At 39.0% G+C, this 13,872-nt stretch overlaps 1 protein-coding gene across 1 annotated transcript in view; it reads left to right on the top strand.

Annotated features, from left to right (window-relative positions):
- The window catches only part of LOC121389664, a 42,498-nt gene extending 31,169 nt beyond the window's left edge, over window positions 1-11,329 (top strand). The window contains exons 2-7 of the mRNA XM_041521313.1: window positions 884-1,021; window positions 1,888-1,965; window positions 3,450-3,518; window positions 4,428-4,726; window positions 5,525-5,629; window positions 10,596-11,329. Coding sequence (XP_041377247.1) covers window positions 884-1,021; window positions 1,888-1,965; window positions 3,450-3,518; window positions 4,428-4,726; window positions 5,525-5,629; window positions 10,596-11,144 — 1,238 coding nt within the window. The 3' untranslated portion in view covers window positions 11,145-11,329. The remainder of the gene's footprint in view (window positions 1-883; window positions 1,022-1,887; window positions 1,966-3,449; window positions 3,519-4,427; window positions 4,727-5,524; window positions 5,630-10,595) is intronic.
- The last annotated feature ends 2,543 nt before the right edge of the window (window positions 11,330-13,872 follow it).

Below are 13,872 nucleotides of genomic sequence, written 5' to 3'. Positions count from 1 at the left end.
TCAAAACGATTAACCCCATCGATTAGAGGTCAGGTTCCCACACTCACACCACCCTCTGGTAACCCGATACCTCTTTTCCTGACTCTGCAGCTGTCAAACCCATTCACCCAGATTACCGGGGTCAGCTGAGAACTGCCAAAGTCATTAACCACCGTGAAAGTAGCGTCCCCACACTTAAACCTGACAGCTGTCAAACCCAATCACCCAGGTCACGGAAGTCAGACGACAGCTGCCAAAGTCATTAACCAGCATGAAAGTAACGTCCCCACGAGGTGACCCAGCTGCTATAGCCGTTAACCCAGGTCACCGAGGTCAGCTGACAGCTGCCAAAGCCATTAAAGTAGTTCACTTAGAGATCAGCCACGTCATTAGGTCACGCCCAATACAGGGCCCCCACGTGACCTGGGGTCAACGAGTACATATCGCGCTCAAGTGTCCCTGGTACTACTTAAAGATTCAAAATTACCAAATGTTTAACATCCAATAGGCGATGATTAATAAATCAATGTGCTGTAGTAGTGTCATTAAACAAAAGAAACTTTAACTTTAGAATGTACGAGACAGTTGTCGAAAGATAAAGGAATAGTTGAAATCCGAGAAGGGCGCAGTACGGCGAGTGAAATTCTATTATGGCAATTTAAATTTGAAACACTATTTCAAGAAATTTTACCGACTTGTTTTCTTCATTTAGCTTTTAAAAATTTCTTCTTCCTCTCTCTCCGTGTCTCAGTCTCACTTTCTCTCTCTCTCTCTCTCTCTCTCTCTCTCTCTCTCTCTCTCTCTCTCTCTCTCTCTCTCTCTCTCTCTCTCTCTTTCTCTCTCTCTTGTTTGTTTTATTTGTTTATTTTAGGTATGTTGATATTTTTGTTGTGTTGTTTTTCAGTACCAAAATATCTGGTAGTGTTTATTCTAGCGAACTTCCTGCTGTGGAACATTTGGATTAGAATAAACTATAAAAAGGCATCAAGTACATTTCCACATGAAAAACAACGATCAATTCCGAATGACGTCACTTTTCAAGGTTAACAAAAATTACCTGTGATGTCACACTTTTCATAATGTGACATTTCTTTTGGCCTACCGTAAATATAGGTTTTTATTGTATTGTCATTGTAATCTTTACAATATTGACCATCTGTTTTGACATCTATGTATCTATATATGTATGTATGCATGTTATCTATCTATCTATCTCTCGCTCTCTCCCCTCCCCTCCGCTCTCTCTCATATAGGCAGCACATTCAACACAACAGACATTCAGTCCCACATTACAACGTGGTATGAAATACAGACATTATTACGCTAGCTGTGAATTAAATGTGGTCTACAATTTGATGTGTTCCCTTACTTCTTTCCATCAGTATAGATACATATATATATTTTGACAACTATTTATCTATCTATCTTAGTATATCTGACTATCAGTAAGCTTAAGAATTTACTTCATATTCCAAATAATTACCATTCAATCGTGGATATGTGCAAATTCAACAAGTAAATTATTTTCACAAGGGAGCTAACTACATACAGCTACCATTTGCTCATTTAACAGAGTTATGCCCCTTGAACTTAGGAGAGAGTGTAGGTGTAGTGGTCTTTCCCACTAAGCTGTTAAAACTCGCTCTGGGTGGGAGCCGGTACCGGGCTGTGAACCCTGTACCTACCAGCCTTATGTCCAGTGGCTTATCCACGACACCACCGGGGCCAGTACATGTGTGTTATTGGTATGTGTGTTAAAAAGAACAAATAATGTTGTCACCAAGTGTTGTGAAAGAAAATGACTTCTCCTGTTTTAAAATTGGTTAACCATATCATAAATGCAATACAATTCAGGTTTTCTTAATTAATTTATATATAATTATGTATTCTTTTTCCTCCTTTTACCAGAGAGTGACCTACTGTATTCGACGCCCATCACGCTGGATATCGAGTCACTAAGAAAGGCGTATTCTGACAAAGTGACAGGTACAGTGACAAACTGAAAGGTACACTGAATATTATGAGTATTCGGACAAACTGAAAGGTACACTGAATATCATTGGTAGTCTGACAAACTGAAAGGTACACTGAATATCATCAGTATTCTGAAAAACTGAAAGGTACAGTAAATATCATCAGTATTCTGACAAACTGAAAGGTACTGTCAATATCATCAGTATTCTGACAAACTGAAAGGTACTGTCAATATCATCAGTATTCTGACAAAATGAAAGGTACAGTGAATATCATCAGTATTCTGACAAACTGAAAGGTACAGTGAATATCATCGGTATTCTGTCAAACCGAAAGGTACAGTGAATATCATCGGTATTCTGAAAAACCGAAAGGTACAGTGAATATCATCAGTATTCTGAAAAACCGAAAGGTACAGTGAATATCATCAGTATTGTTATAAACTGAAAGATACAGTGAATATCATCAGTATTGTAACAAACTAAAAGGTACAGAATATCATCAGTATTGTGACAACCTGAAAGGTACAGTGAATATCACCAGTATTGTGACAAACTGAAAGGTACAGTGAATATCATCAGTATTGTGACAAACTGAAAGATGCATTGAATATCACCAGTATTGCGACAAACTGAATGATACAGTGAATATCATCAGTATTGTGACAAACTAATGGTACAGTGAATATCATCCGTATTGTGACAAACTGAAAGATACAGTGAATATCATCAGTATTGTGACAAACTGAAAGGTACATTGAATATCATCAGTATTGTGACAAACTGAATGATACAGTGAATATCATCAGTATTGTGATAAACTGAAAGGAACTGTTTTATTTAACGATGCACTCAACACATTTTATTTACGGTTATATGGCGTCAGATGTATGGTTAAGGACCAAACAGATCCCACAGACAGACTGTGCACCATCCCACAGGCAGGATAGCACATACCACGGCCATTTATATACCAGTCGTGGTGCACTGGCTGGAACGAGAATTAGCCCAGTGGGCCACCGACGGGGATCGACCCTAGTGTTAATTTGAAGACCAGTTGTTTGTTAGTAGAAAAGTAATACCTTGAAGTAGATAAGCTATTTAATGACTTAACAAACATTCGAGGACCACTATGCACGACTGTACCTTGAAATTTGTTGATTGATTCCTGTGTCGTGATAGGTAAATGCTGTGGTCGCATTTTGTGGGGTTAAAATGTACTAAACACAACTTTACTGGTCATAATCCGCAATAGCGGGATGGTCGTAATACTTTTAATACACACACAGACTCTCTCTCTCTCTCACACACCACACACACACACACGGACGCACACATAGTCACACACTCGTGGGCGCGCGTGCACACCCCCACACCCCCAGAGGGTTTCTGGTTTCCAAAATCTTCAGACATTTCCAAATTATTTGCAATTGATTACAAGACATTGCGACACCATACATAAATCACTTTTTAAATATTTACTTCTTATTTGTCAAGATCTGAAGAGGAACAAAGCTTGGAAGAGGTTTGGCCAAAGACATCTATGCTCAAGTAATGTTCGACTTAGTAAGTTGATGCTACTGTTGGCATCGCATGATAGGCTAGAGACAATGTTTGTGTTTATGTCTATGACAATTATCAATTACTGACTATATGATAATTATCAATTATTGACTATCAGTAGGGGAGATCACTTGGTAGGCTAGAGGCAATGCTTGTGTTTATGTATATGATAATTATCAATTATTGACTATCAGTAGGGGAGATCACTTGGTAGGCTAGAGACAATGCTTGTGTTTATGTATATAATAATTATCAATTATTGACTATCAGTAGGGGAGATCACTTGGTAGGCTAGAGACAATGTTTATGTATATGTATATAATATTATCAATTATGATCAATAGAGACAATGTTTATGTGATAATGATCAATTATTGACTATCAGTAGGGGAGATCACTTGGTAGGCTGGGGACAGTGTTTGTGTTTATGTATATGATAATTATCAATTATTTAATATCAGTCGGACGGAGTTGGCTCATATGACATGTTTGTTCATTAGGGCCTTCATTTGAATAACAAAATGTTTTCTGTCTTTCTCTGGTCTTTGAACATCCAAGAATATTAGGGCCGTCATTTGAATAGCAAAATGTTTTCTGTCTTTCCCTGGTCTTTGAACATTCAGTCTAGCACGGATGAAAATGAGGGTACTTACCCCCCCCCCCCCCCCCCCAATAATATGAAAATGGACCCTTTTTAGTTCAAAAGTGCTATGATTCCCTTGCCTAATACAGTATTACTCTGCCCCGGTTCTCTGTGTTCTACAATCCCACCTGTTTTAAAGCTGAGTACGTCCATGGAAAACGACATCCCGTTGGGATACCTAAACCTCGTGTCACCCCCACCCCAATAAATCCGCCCTGTTACAATATTAACTATGGAGAAAAAAACGTCTTTCGTGTTCTTATCAACAGACCACCCCTGTTTAGACACAGCGTGCAATTTAACTCTATCACCAGCTTCAAGTGACGCCAATTTCCAGAGTGTCTTTAAGCCTCTAACTCGGGTCAAGGACGTTTCTGGACGTCTCTCCGAAGCTCTGGGTCCCTACAGGAGCGCCAGTGAAGTGACTTTCGTGACAGGGGCGTCCTCCAATCATTTCAAGGAATCTCAGGCGCTCATGAAGAATCTGCACAAGACAGTGTTTCCTCATCTGAAGAACTATACGTTCTATTTCTACGACTTGGGACTCACGTCAGAAGAAAGGCAACAGGTAAATAGTATTATTATCCGCTAAAGGCTTTTGTAGAAGATATCGATGGCACTATAATTTGCGATATCTCCTGCGATATCGCTTCCTTTTGTTACGTCACTGTGAATATTTCAACGCCAAAATTATTATTAGAGACATCACGCCACTATCGTTCTGCTATTTAACGAGTCTACCGCTGCCAAATATAGTGACATTCAACCCACATTACTGACATTGTTTACAACTGTAGTAAATGAAAAGAATGATAATTGATGATAAAAAGAATACCCCCCCCCCCCCCCCCCCCCCCCCCCCCCCAACCGTGTCTTTGTGATATGATAATTGATCAGCACTCGTTGATAAAAGTATAAACATCCTTCATACTTTCATCAACTCGTGCTGATAAATTATGATATCACAAGACAGTCGCGGAGTATCCTCTATTTAGTCGACCCGGAAACTAAGTCTTGTGTAAACAAATACAGTTTAAAAAAAATTGTTTTACATTTTAAACAAATAAGTTATTAAATGGCAGCGTTGTGCGTAAGGATCTGTTTAATAGTATTGGTGTCGGGTACTTCCGTGGACTTTGATGTGGGTTGTTCCCATTCCAAGAAATGCATCATTATCTCCCCCTCCACCCCCACCACACTCCAGATGTCGTTCCTACTGGCCTAGAGGGGTATATTACAAAGAATAGCCACCCATCTCACTCCACCTTAACCCACATGATCAATTCTGGACAAACACTCCCACCATCACCCCTACAAAAAAACACCACCCAAAACCCAACCTTATACTTTGTAATTATAATTACAGGTTGTGAAACATTGTGGATGTGAAGTGAGGTCATTTCCGTTCCATGTGCTGCCGGAAAGATTTGCATTTCTTAATTGCTACATCTGGAAACCCTTAATAATACAGGTAAATATAAAGCAATTAGCTTCAGACGGGCCGAATCAGACACGTCATACCCGGGCCGTAACTCGTAATGGCCTCGGGCTTTAATGTGAATTGTACATCCGGTATATTTTTCTATCGGTCACTTCTGGAAGACAACCCAGAGGTGCGAAAGAAAGAATGAATAAATGAAGGAAGGAAGGAAGGAAAAGAAAGAAAGAAATGTTTTATTTAACGACGCACTCAACACATTTTATTTACGGTTATATGGCGTCAGACATATGGTTAAGGACCACACAGATTTTGAGAGGAAACCCGCTGTCGCCATTACATGGGCTACTCTTCCGATTAGCAGCAAGGGATCTTTTATTTGCGCTTCCCACAGGCAGGATAGCACAAACCATGGCCTTTGTTGAACCAGTTATGGATCACTGGTCGGTGCAAGTGGTTTACACCTACCCACTGAGCCTTGCGGAGCACTCACTCAGGGTTTGGAGTCGGTATCTGGATTAAAAATCCCATGCCTCGACTGGGATCCGAACCCAGTACCTACCAGCCTGTAGACCGATGGCCTGCCACGACGCCACCGAGGCCGGTAGGAAGGAAGGAAGGAAGGAAGAAATGTTTTATGTGACGATTCAACACACTTGAATTATGGTTACTAGTATATGGCACAAAAGTTTAATGGGATGTAGTCCATTGGTAAAGCGTTCGCCTGATACGCGGTCGGTTTAGGATCGATTCCCGTCGGTGGGCGTAATGGGCTACTTCTCGTTCCAGCCATTGCACCACGACTGGTATATCAAAGGCCGTGGTATCAGCTATCCTTACTGTGGGGTGGTGCATTTAAAACATCCATTGTTACTAATGGAAAATGTAGTGGGTTTTCTCTCTTAGACTATGTGTCAAATTACCAAATGTTCTATATACAATAGCCAATGATTAAAGGGACTTTGAAACTTTGAAACGTTATTTCCGTATTCTCAGGCCGTCAGACGACATCATATGAGGAATTATTGTACAATAGTTATTTACAGTGACAAGATGATAACAGTTCTTCGTAGAATATATACAAACATAATTCAAAATAGCTATATACACATTTTAAAAATGAAGACACATGGTGACAAGACATTCAAATATCTAGCAGAAATAGTTTTACAAGTCAGTACTTTTAAAATTATCAAATGATATTGAAGATGTCTATCTATGGTTTACTGAATTTACTTGTAATTTCAGAAATGAATTTTGAAATTTTATGGAGGGTGCTTAGGGACCGTAGTATGAAGTTGCACCTGTATTAAGATAACTTTTGCGTATTTTTTTTTTCCATTAAAAATTCAAGTCTCCCTGCTGATAAAAACTTCGCCCTCTCTAAAGTTTGAGAGAGAAGTGACTTCGCTCTATGATTTTGATCTCGCGTGAGGCCTGAGTATATGAAGTCAAAAGAGACTAAATCATTTAGTCTCTCTGCAGACCCCATCCCCCCCCCCCCCCCCCCCCCCCCCCCCCCGAGACTAAAATAAGAGCAACTTTGTCATCACACTGGTGGACGTGTCCAAGGTGCTATGTGAACCAGTTTGTTTTTGTTGAAAGAGACAGGGAGAGCCCTGCCCCCTGTTTACCTTCAACAAAAACAAAATAAAGAATATCTAGATACAAATAAAAATAATGTTCTTGGTTTTTAAAAAAAAAATCTTTAATAAAATGAAAGTTTTGATAACACCAACTATTAGTTTAGATTAAATCAGGATCTTAAAATTAAAATTTTGATATTAAACAGGGCTCAATGCAGAAGGTAGTTTTTTTCACTTGCTGCTGGCTAGTAAATGAAATAATAATTCATATTCAGTAGCCAAATTTTTTCATCCACTTGCCACAGATACGGTATTTAACTGGAATAAGCCCGAAGAGGTGATAAAGCAGTTCATTAATAGCCGAGTGTGTGTGTGTGTGGGGGTGTGGGGGTGGGGGGTGGGGGTGGGGGGGTGTGTGTGTGTGTGTGTGTGGGGGGGGTGTTACTCATGGCCAGGGCCCTCCATTCAAAGAACCCAGGAAGGAAAGGAAAAACGTGATCATGTTTCATAGCTGGTTGTTATGGTACTTTGCCCTTGCTCGGAGTCGGGAAGTAGCCCAGTGGTACAGCGCTCGCTCGATGCGCGTTCGATCCCCGTCAGTGGACCCATTGGGCTATTTCTCGTTCCAGCCAGTACACCACAACTGGTATATCAAAGGCCGTGGTATGTACTACCCTGTCTGTGGGATGGCGCATATAAATGATCCCTTGCTGTGCTGCTAATCGAAAAGAGTAGCCCATGAAGTGGCAACAACGGGTTTCCTCTCTATATATCGACCGGCCTCGGTGGCGACGCCATCGGTCTACAGGCTGGTAGGTACTGGGTTCGGATTCCAGTCGAGGCATGGGATTTTTAATCCAGATACCGACTCCAAACCCTGAGTGAGTGTTCCGTAAGGCTCAGTGGGTAGGTGTAAACCACTTGCACCGACCAGTGATCCATAACTGGTTCAGTAAAGGTCACGGTTTGTGCTATCCTTGCTGCTAATCGGAAGAGTAGCCCCATGTAGTGGCGACAGCGGGTTTCCTCTCAAAATCTGTGTGGTCTGTAACCATATGTCTAACGCCATATAACCGTAAATAAAATGTGCTGAGTGCGTCGTTAACTAAAACATTTCCACTCTTTGCCCTTGCTCAGTCTATATAATAACCAGACGAGTCTAAAAATAAAGGTTTATAACGATTTCATACGATCCAAGCCGGAGTTACCGAAGTAAATACAGGAAATAAACATATAGTTTTTCAACTCCTTTTTGATTTTTAGAGGGTGAAGCTTTTTTTCCCAAAACAAGACGAAATGACTTTAGTGGATTCTTTGACCCCCTCCCCCAATGACGAAAAATTTCGTCTCTTTTGGCTTCAAAATACTACGGTCCCTTATGTTATTACAATTAAACAGTTCTTTGAATTTAAGTGTGCTAGTTTTTTTTTTCATATAAGAGTATGGCTTTATAAGCCTTTTGCGTGTATTCATAACATAATTACATTTAATTAAGTAGTGATATTCATCTCCAATATCATTTTCTTTGCACAATGTACAAAATCAATTTTCGACTGGGGTGCTATTCCAGCGTCCTGTTTCTATTACCCGTTCTGAATTTCAGAAGAATGGTCCACAATTGTTTGGGTAATTCAGTAAAATATTTTTTCAAATTTAAAGTTTATTTGAAAGTAAAATATGTATTGCCTTTGGATGTAGACTCGATGTTGTTATGCTATGTCTAATTGCCTTCGTTTAGCATGCTCAGTTTGAACTGTTATGGATGGGAAATGTTTTAACATATAAATATCAGACATGCCTAGTTTGTTTTCTAGGCTTATTACGTTTTCTAGCCAATTATAGCTGTGCCCGTTTGCAGTAGTCTTTTATCATATAATTAAGAAGTAAATTAGAAACTTTTGTAGATTTACCTTTAACTATACGTGCCCAGAATCCTATAATTCGTTGATCTATAACTAGTTTTAGTGGCGTTCTACCAAATTCCCCATATAGCATAAAATAGGCATACCCTTCTTTTTTTACTGGCAATGATCATTTAAGAAAATGTATATGAATATTTTCTATTATGTTCATTTCCGTATCCCCAGATTTCACATCCATACAAACGCATTGGGAGGACCATTGAGTCAAATAGTTTAAGCTTGCAGTCAGTTGGTAAATTGTTATCCTTGGCTTCAAATAAAACAACATATATTGCTTTAATTGCACGCTGAGTTAAACATTGTTTTGTTATTTTAAATATGTTTGCTTAGTGAACGTTAAACCTAAATATTTGTATTCTTTAACATTTTCAAGATACTTAACTCTAAGAATAAACGTTTTCTTATTGTCATTTGCATTGTTTTGTTATTTTAAATGTGTTTGCTTAGTGAACGTTAAACCTAAATATTTGTATTCTTTAACATTTTCAAGATACTTAACTCTAACAGTAAACATTTTCTTATAGTCATTTGCATTTCCATTAAATATTATTATTTTAGTTTTTTCACTATTTACTTTAAGTTTCCTTCTTTTTTTTTTGCAATATTCCAAAAAGGCATTTAGATATTTTTGCAAATATTGAGCTAATTATTTGTTAGTAATGCAGTATCGTCGGTATATAGGAGAAACAATGGGTCGAAACCGAAGTCTATGAAGCAGTCGTGTTCATCTATAGCGGTGGATACCCCTGAGCAATTAGAATTTAGTAGGTGGTTTTCTAGGTCATTTAAATAAAGTGAAAATAGGACAGATGACAGGTGACAAATTTTCACCTTTTTCCGGTATTGCATGAAAATAATTGTGAGCATTCGTTATTTACACTCATACAGGATTTTATGCCTTGATACATTTTTTTGATAATTCTAAGGAATTTGTCATTTATATTATAGTTTAATAATTTTTGCCAAAGGGAGCTTCTAGATATCGTATCAAATGGCTTTTGAAGATCGTTGTAAATAGTTTTGAGCTACAGCATAATAAGGTTATTGGTCTATAATTTTCGGGCATGGAACGGCTTCCTTTATTTTTAAAGATTGGCTTAATCATTCTGCAAAAAACTAGAAAACACGTCCGAATTTCGGGATGGGTCGGCGAGTCCTTTTCCGACACTTTCCTCTTCTTGGATTCTCGTTCTTCGTCCCCCGCAACAGCAACCTTGCGAGAAGCCAGCGGGCTGGATGGTGGGGACGAAACCACCACGTGTCCCGTTTCGACTCGGCGGTGGTGCAGGTGGAGGAGGGGCCGCCACTGTCAGTTTAGCTGAAAGCTTTGGCCCCCGCTTTGTCGCTCCTGACGTAGGCTTCAACGTAGAAGTGGGGGGCGCCGAAGCAGAAGGGACCTCCCCCGGTGGTTAAGACACCGGCTTTGCCCCCCCCCCCCCCCCCCCCATGTCTGTCACTGCATTTATTACATCCATTTTTTTTCTATTCCAGGCAGTTCTTCCACATACTGAAATTGTCATTTGGGTCGACGCTTCAATACGGTTTGTTACTGGTAATCTGAAACCTTTGTTTGATGGCGTTCGTTCATCAGGTTTATTGCTGTACTTCACCGATTTTTCAGCTGGACAGTTCACATCGAAGAAGATGTTCGACTACTTCGGAGACAGCGCTTGCCAGTTCGAAACGTACGGTCAACTCGGGGCTGGCTTTATAGCAGCGCACAATGAACGTTTCACGAGGGACGTCATCTTGAAGACGTGGTGGGCATGCGCTGTAGACCCAGAATGCATGTGCATCGATTACGATAATCGGGAACTACGCTGTGATGTGACAATTAGAAAATACTCTAAGTGTCATAGATTTGAGCAGGCGGCCCTCACTCTGATGCTGGCGAAGCTGTTCAGAGAATTTACGTTCAGTTTCAGATTCCCGAATGGAATGTATTTCACTGTGAAACGGAGTCATACCGAGAACTACTTTGAAGAACTGGAGGCCAAAATACACAGGGATATGAGTGATAGAATTAAAATAAAATACTGAAAGAAAAGAATTGAGGGATCATACCAACAACACTAACAGGATTTAGTGACTGCAACCAAAACCCTCGCCCAAAGTGGCAGGGAATTAACATTAAGTCTCACATTATTGACATCCAATCCTACATTACATCTTTGTATTTGATACAAACATTATGACACTAATAGAGACTGAAATGTGGTCTACAATACCAAGTGTTCCCTTATTTCTTTATCTCAGTCTATATCAGTTAAATTTGGTCTACAATACCAAGTGTTCCCTTATTTCTTTATCTGTCTATATCAGTTAAATTTGGTCTACAATACCAATTGTTCCCTCATTTCTTTATCTCCGTCTATATCAGTTAAATTTGGTCTACAATACCAAATGTTCCCTCATTTCTTTATCTGTCTATATCGGTTAAATTTGGTCTACAATATCAAGTGTTCCCTTATTTCTTTATCTGTCTATATCAGTTAAATTTGGTCTAAAATACCAAGTCTATATCCGTTAAAGGGACATTCCTGAGTTTGCTACATTGTAAGATGTTTCCGACTAATAAAATATTTCTACGATTAAACTTACATATTAAATATATTTTCTTGTTTAGAATATCAGTGTCTGTATATTCAATGTGTTTCTGGTCGTCTTAATATTTGTAAGAAGCCCAAACTGGATTTTGTCTTCAATTAATTTCGTACGTACGAAAAAATATTTTTTAGGAAATAAAATGAAATTTAGCCTAGTACAAATTTTAGAACGACCAGAAACACTTTTAATATACAGCCACTAATATTCTAAACAAGAAAATATATTTAATATGTAAGTTTAATCGTAGAAATATTTTATTAGTCGATAACATCTTAAAACATTGCAGCAAACTCAGGAATGTCCCTTTAAATTTGGTCTACAATACCAAGTGTTCCCGTATTTCTTGATCTCCGTCTATATCCGTTAAATTTGGTCTACAATACCAAGTATTCCCTTGTTTCTTTATCTCCGTCTATATCAGTTAAATTTGGTCTACAATACCAAGTGTTCCCTTGTTTCTTTATCTCCGTCTATATCAGTTAAATTTGGTCTACAATACCAAGTGTTCCCTTATTTCTTTATTTCCGTCTATACGAGTTAAATTTGGTCTACAATACCAAGTGTTCCCGTATTTCTTGATCTCCCGTCTATATCCGTTAAATTTGGTCTACAATACCAAGTGCTATTTTGTTTCTTTTATTATAATAAAGTTACATTAGTAAAATATTGTTTTAGTAAAATTTACTGTATAAACTTCCAAGTTGTGTGCAAGCTCATTTGAACGGGCGTTCGGGTTCTTGTTGGAGTACATGGTCTTTAGTTAGTTCCACACGATGGACGTCAGATGTGTACAGTGAAATGGAATATTGCGAAAGAAATAGAATGAGTTGATGAGAGTTAACATGTTGAGTGTTTGAGAGTTATTCCGTTGGGCTCTGTATATAATTCACTGCATTTTATTTTCACTGCATGTGATTGGAGGACACAGCTGTTACGAACGTCACTTCACTGGCACTCCTGTAGGGACCCAGAGCTTCGGAGAGACGTCCACAAACGTCCTTGACTCGAGTTATAGGCTTAAACACGTTCCAAAAATGTATTGACCATCGGCTACTGAATGTCAAACATTTGGTAATTCGGACATATAGTCTTAGAGAGGAAACCCGCTACATGTTTCCATTAATAACAAGGGGTATTTTATAAGACAGGATAACACATACTACGGCCTTTGATATACCAGTCGTGGTGCACTGGCACGAGAAATATCCCAAATGGGACGACCGACGGGGATCGATCCCACACCTTTCGCGCTACACCAATATGTATTATTCTCTATGTAAACATCTAGCTCGAGTTTTCCCTCGAGTTTTGTGTGGAACTAGGGCAGTCATAGACGCTACCCGTTATCTCAGAAATGAGCAGCTTGACCCCCATTTTTTTCTGATTCTCTTTAAAGGGACTGACCCTAGTTTTTAAATACTAAGGCATATTATTCACTATTAGAGCCATTTATGATCAATGACATCAAACATTACTTACATTTTATTGTTTAGATTATCCATTTCCATACAACCGAAGTTGTTCTGGTCATCCTGGTGTTTCTAATACCACAAAATGCTTTTTTTTTAAATATTTTTAAAAATGCACGTGCGTCTGAGAAGTAACAGTTATGGACTCGAGTTTTAGTCTATTTTTAACGGTATTTCACCGTTTCAACTTCACAGACATTATCCAAATGTGTCACAGGTTTGTAACTTAACCAAACTTAGTGTCCATGTTTACGGGTTGAAACTAGGGTCTGCACCTTTAAGGGTGAGGAATGGTAGTATTTATATCTGTGACGTTTGTCGATTGATACGCTGCATGTAGACGTTTTAGCCACATATGTTACTATTGTCGTCTATGGGAGAATGTGCGGCAGGTGCTCGCCAAGAAGAGGATTATTATTATTATTATTATTATTATTTAACGACGCCAATAGAGCACATTGATTTTTTATCTTATCATCGGCTATTGGACGTCAAACATAAGGTCATTCTTACACTGGTTTTTAGAGGAAACCCGCTGTCGCCACATAGGCTACTATTTTACAACAGACAGCAAGGGATATTTTATGTGCGCTTCCCACAGGCAGGATAGCACAAACCATGGCCTTTGTTGAATCAGTTATGGATCACTGGTCGGTGCAAGTGGTTTACACCTACCCACTCACTCAGGGTTT

This window comes from Gigantopelta aegis, chromosome 15 (assembly GCF_016097555.1).
Source record: "Gigantopelta aegis isolate Gae_Host chromosome 15, Gae_host_genome, whole genome shotgun sequence".
In the NCBI taxonomy this organism is placed as follows: domain Eukaryota; kingdom Metazoa; phylum Mollusca; class Gastropoda; order Neomphalida; family Peltospiridae; genus Gigantopelta; species Gigantopelta aegis.
This window is presented reverse-complemented; position numbering and strand designations above follow the sequence as displayed.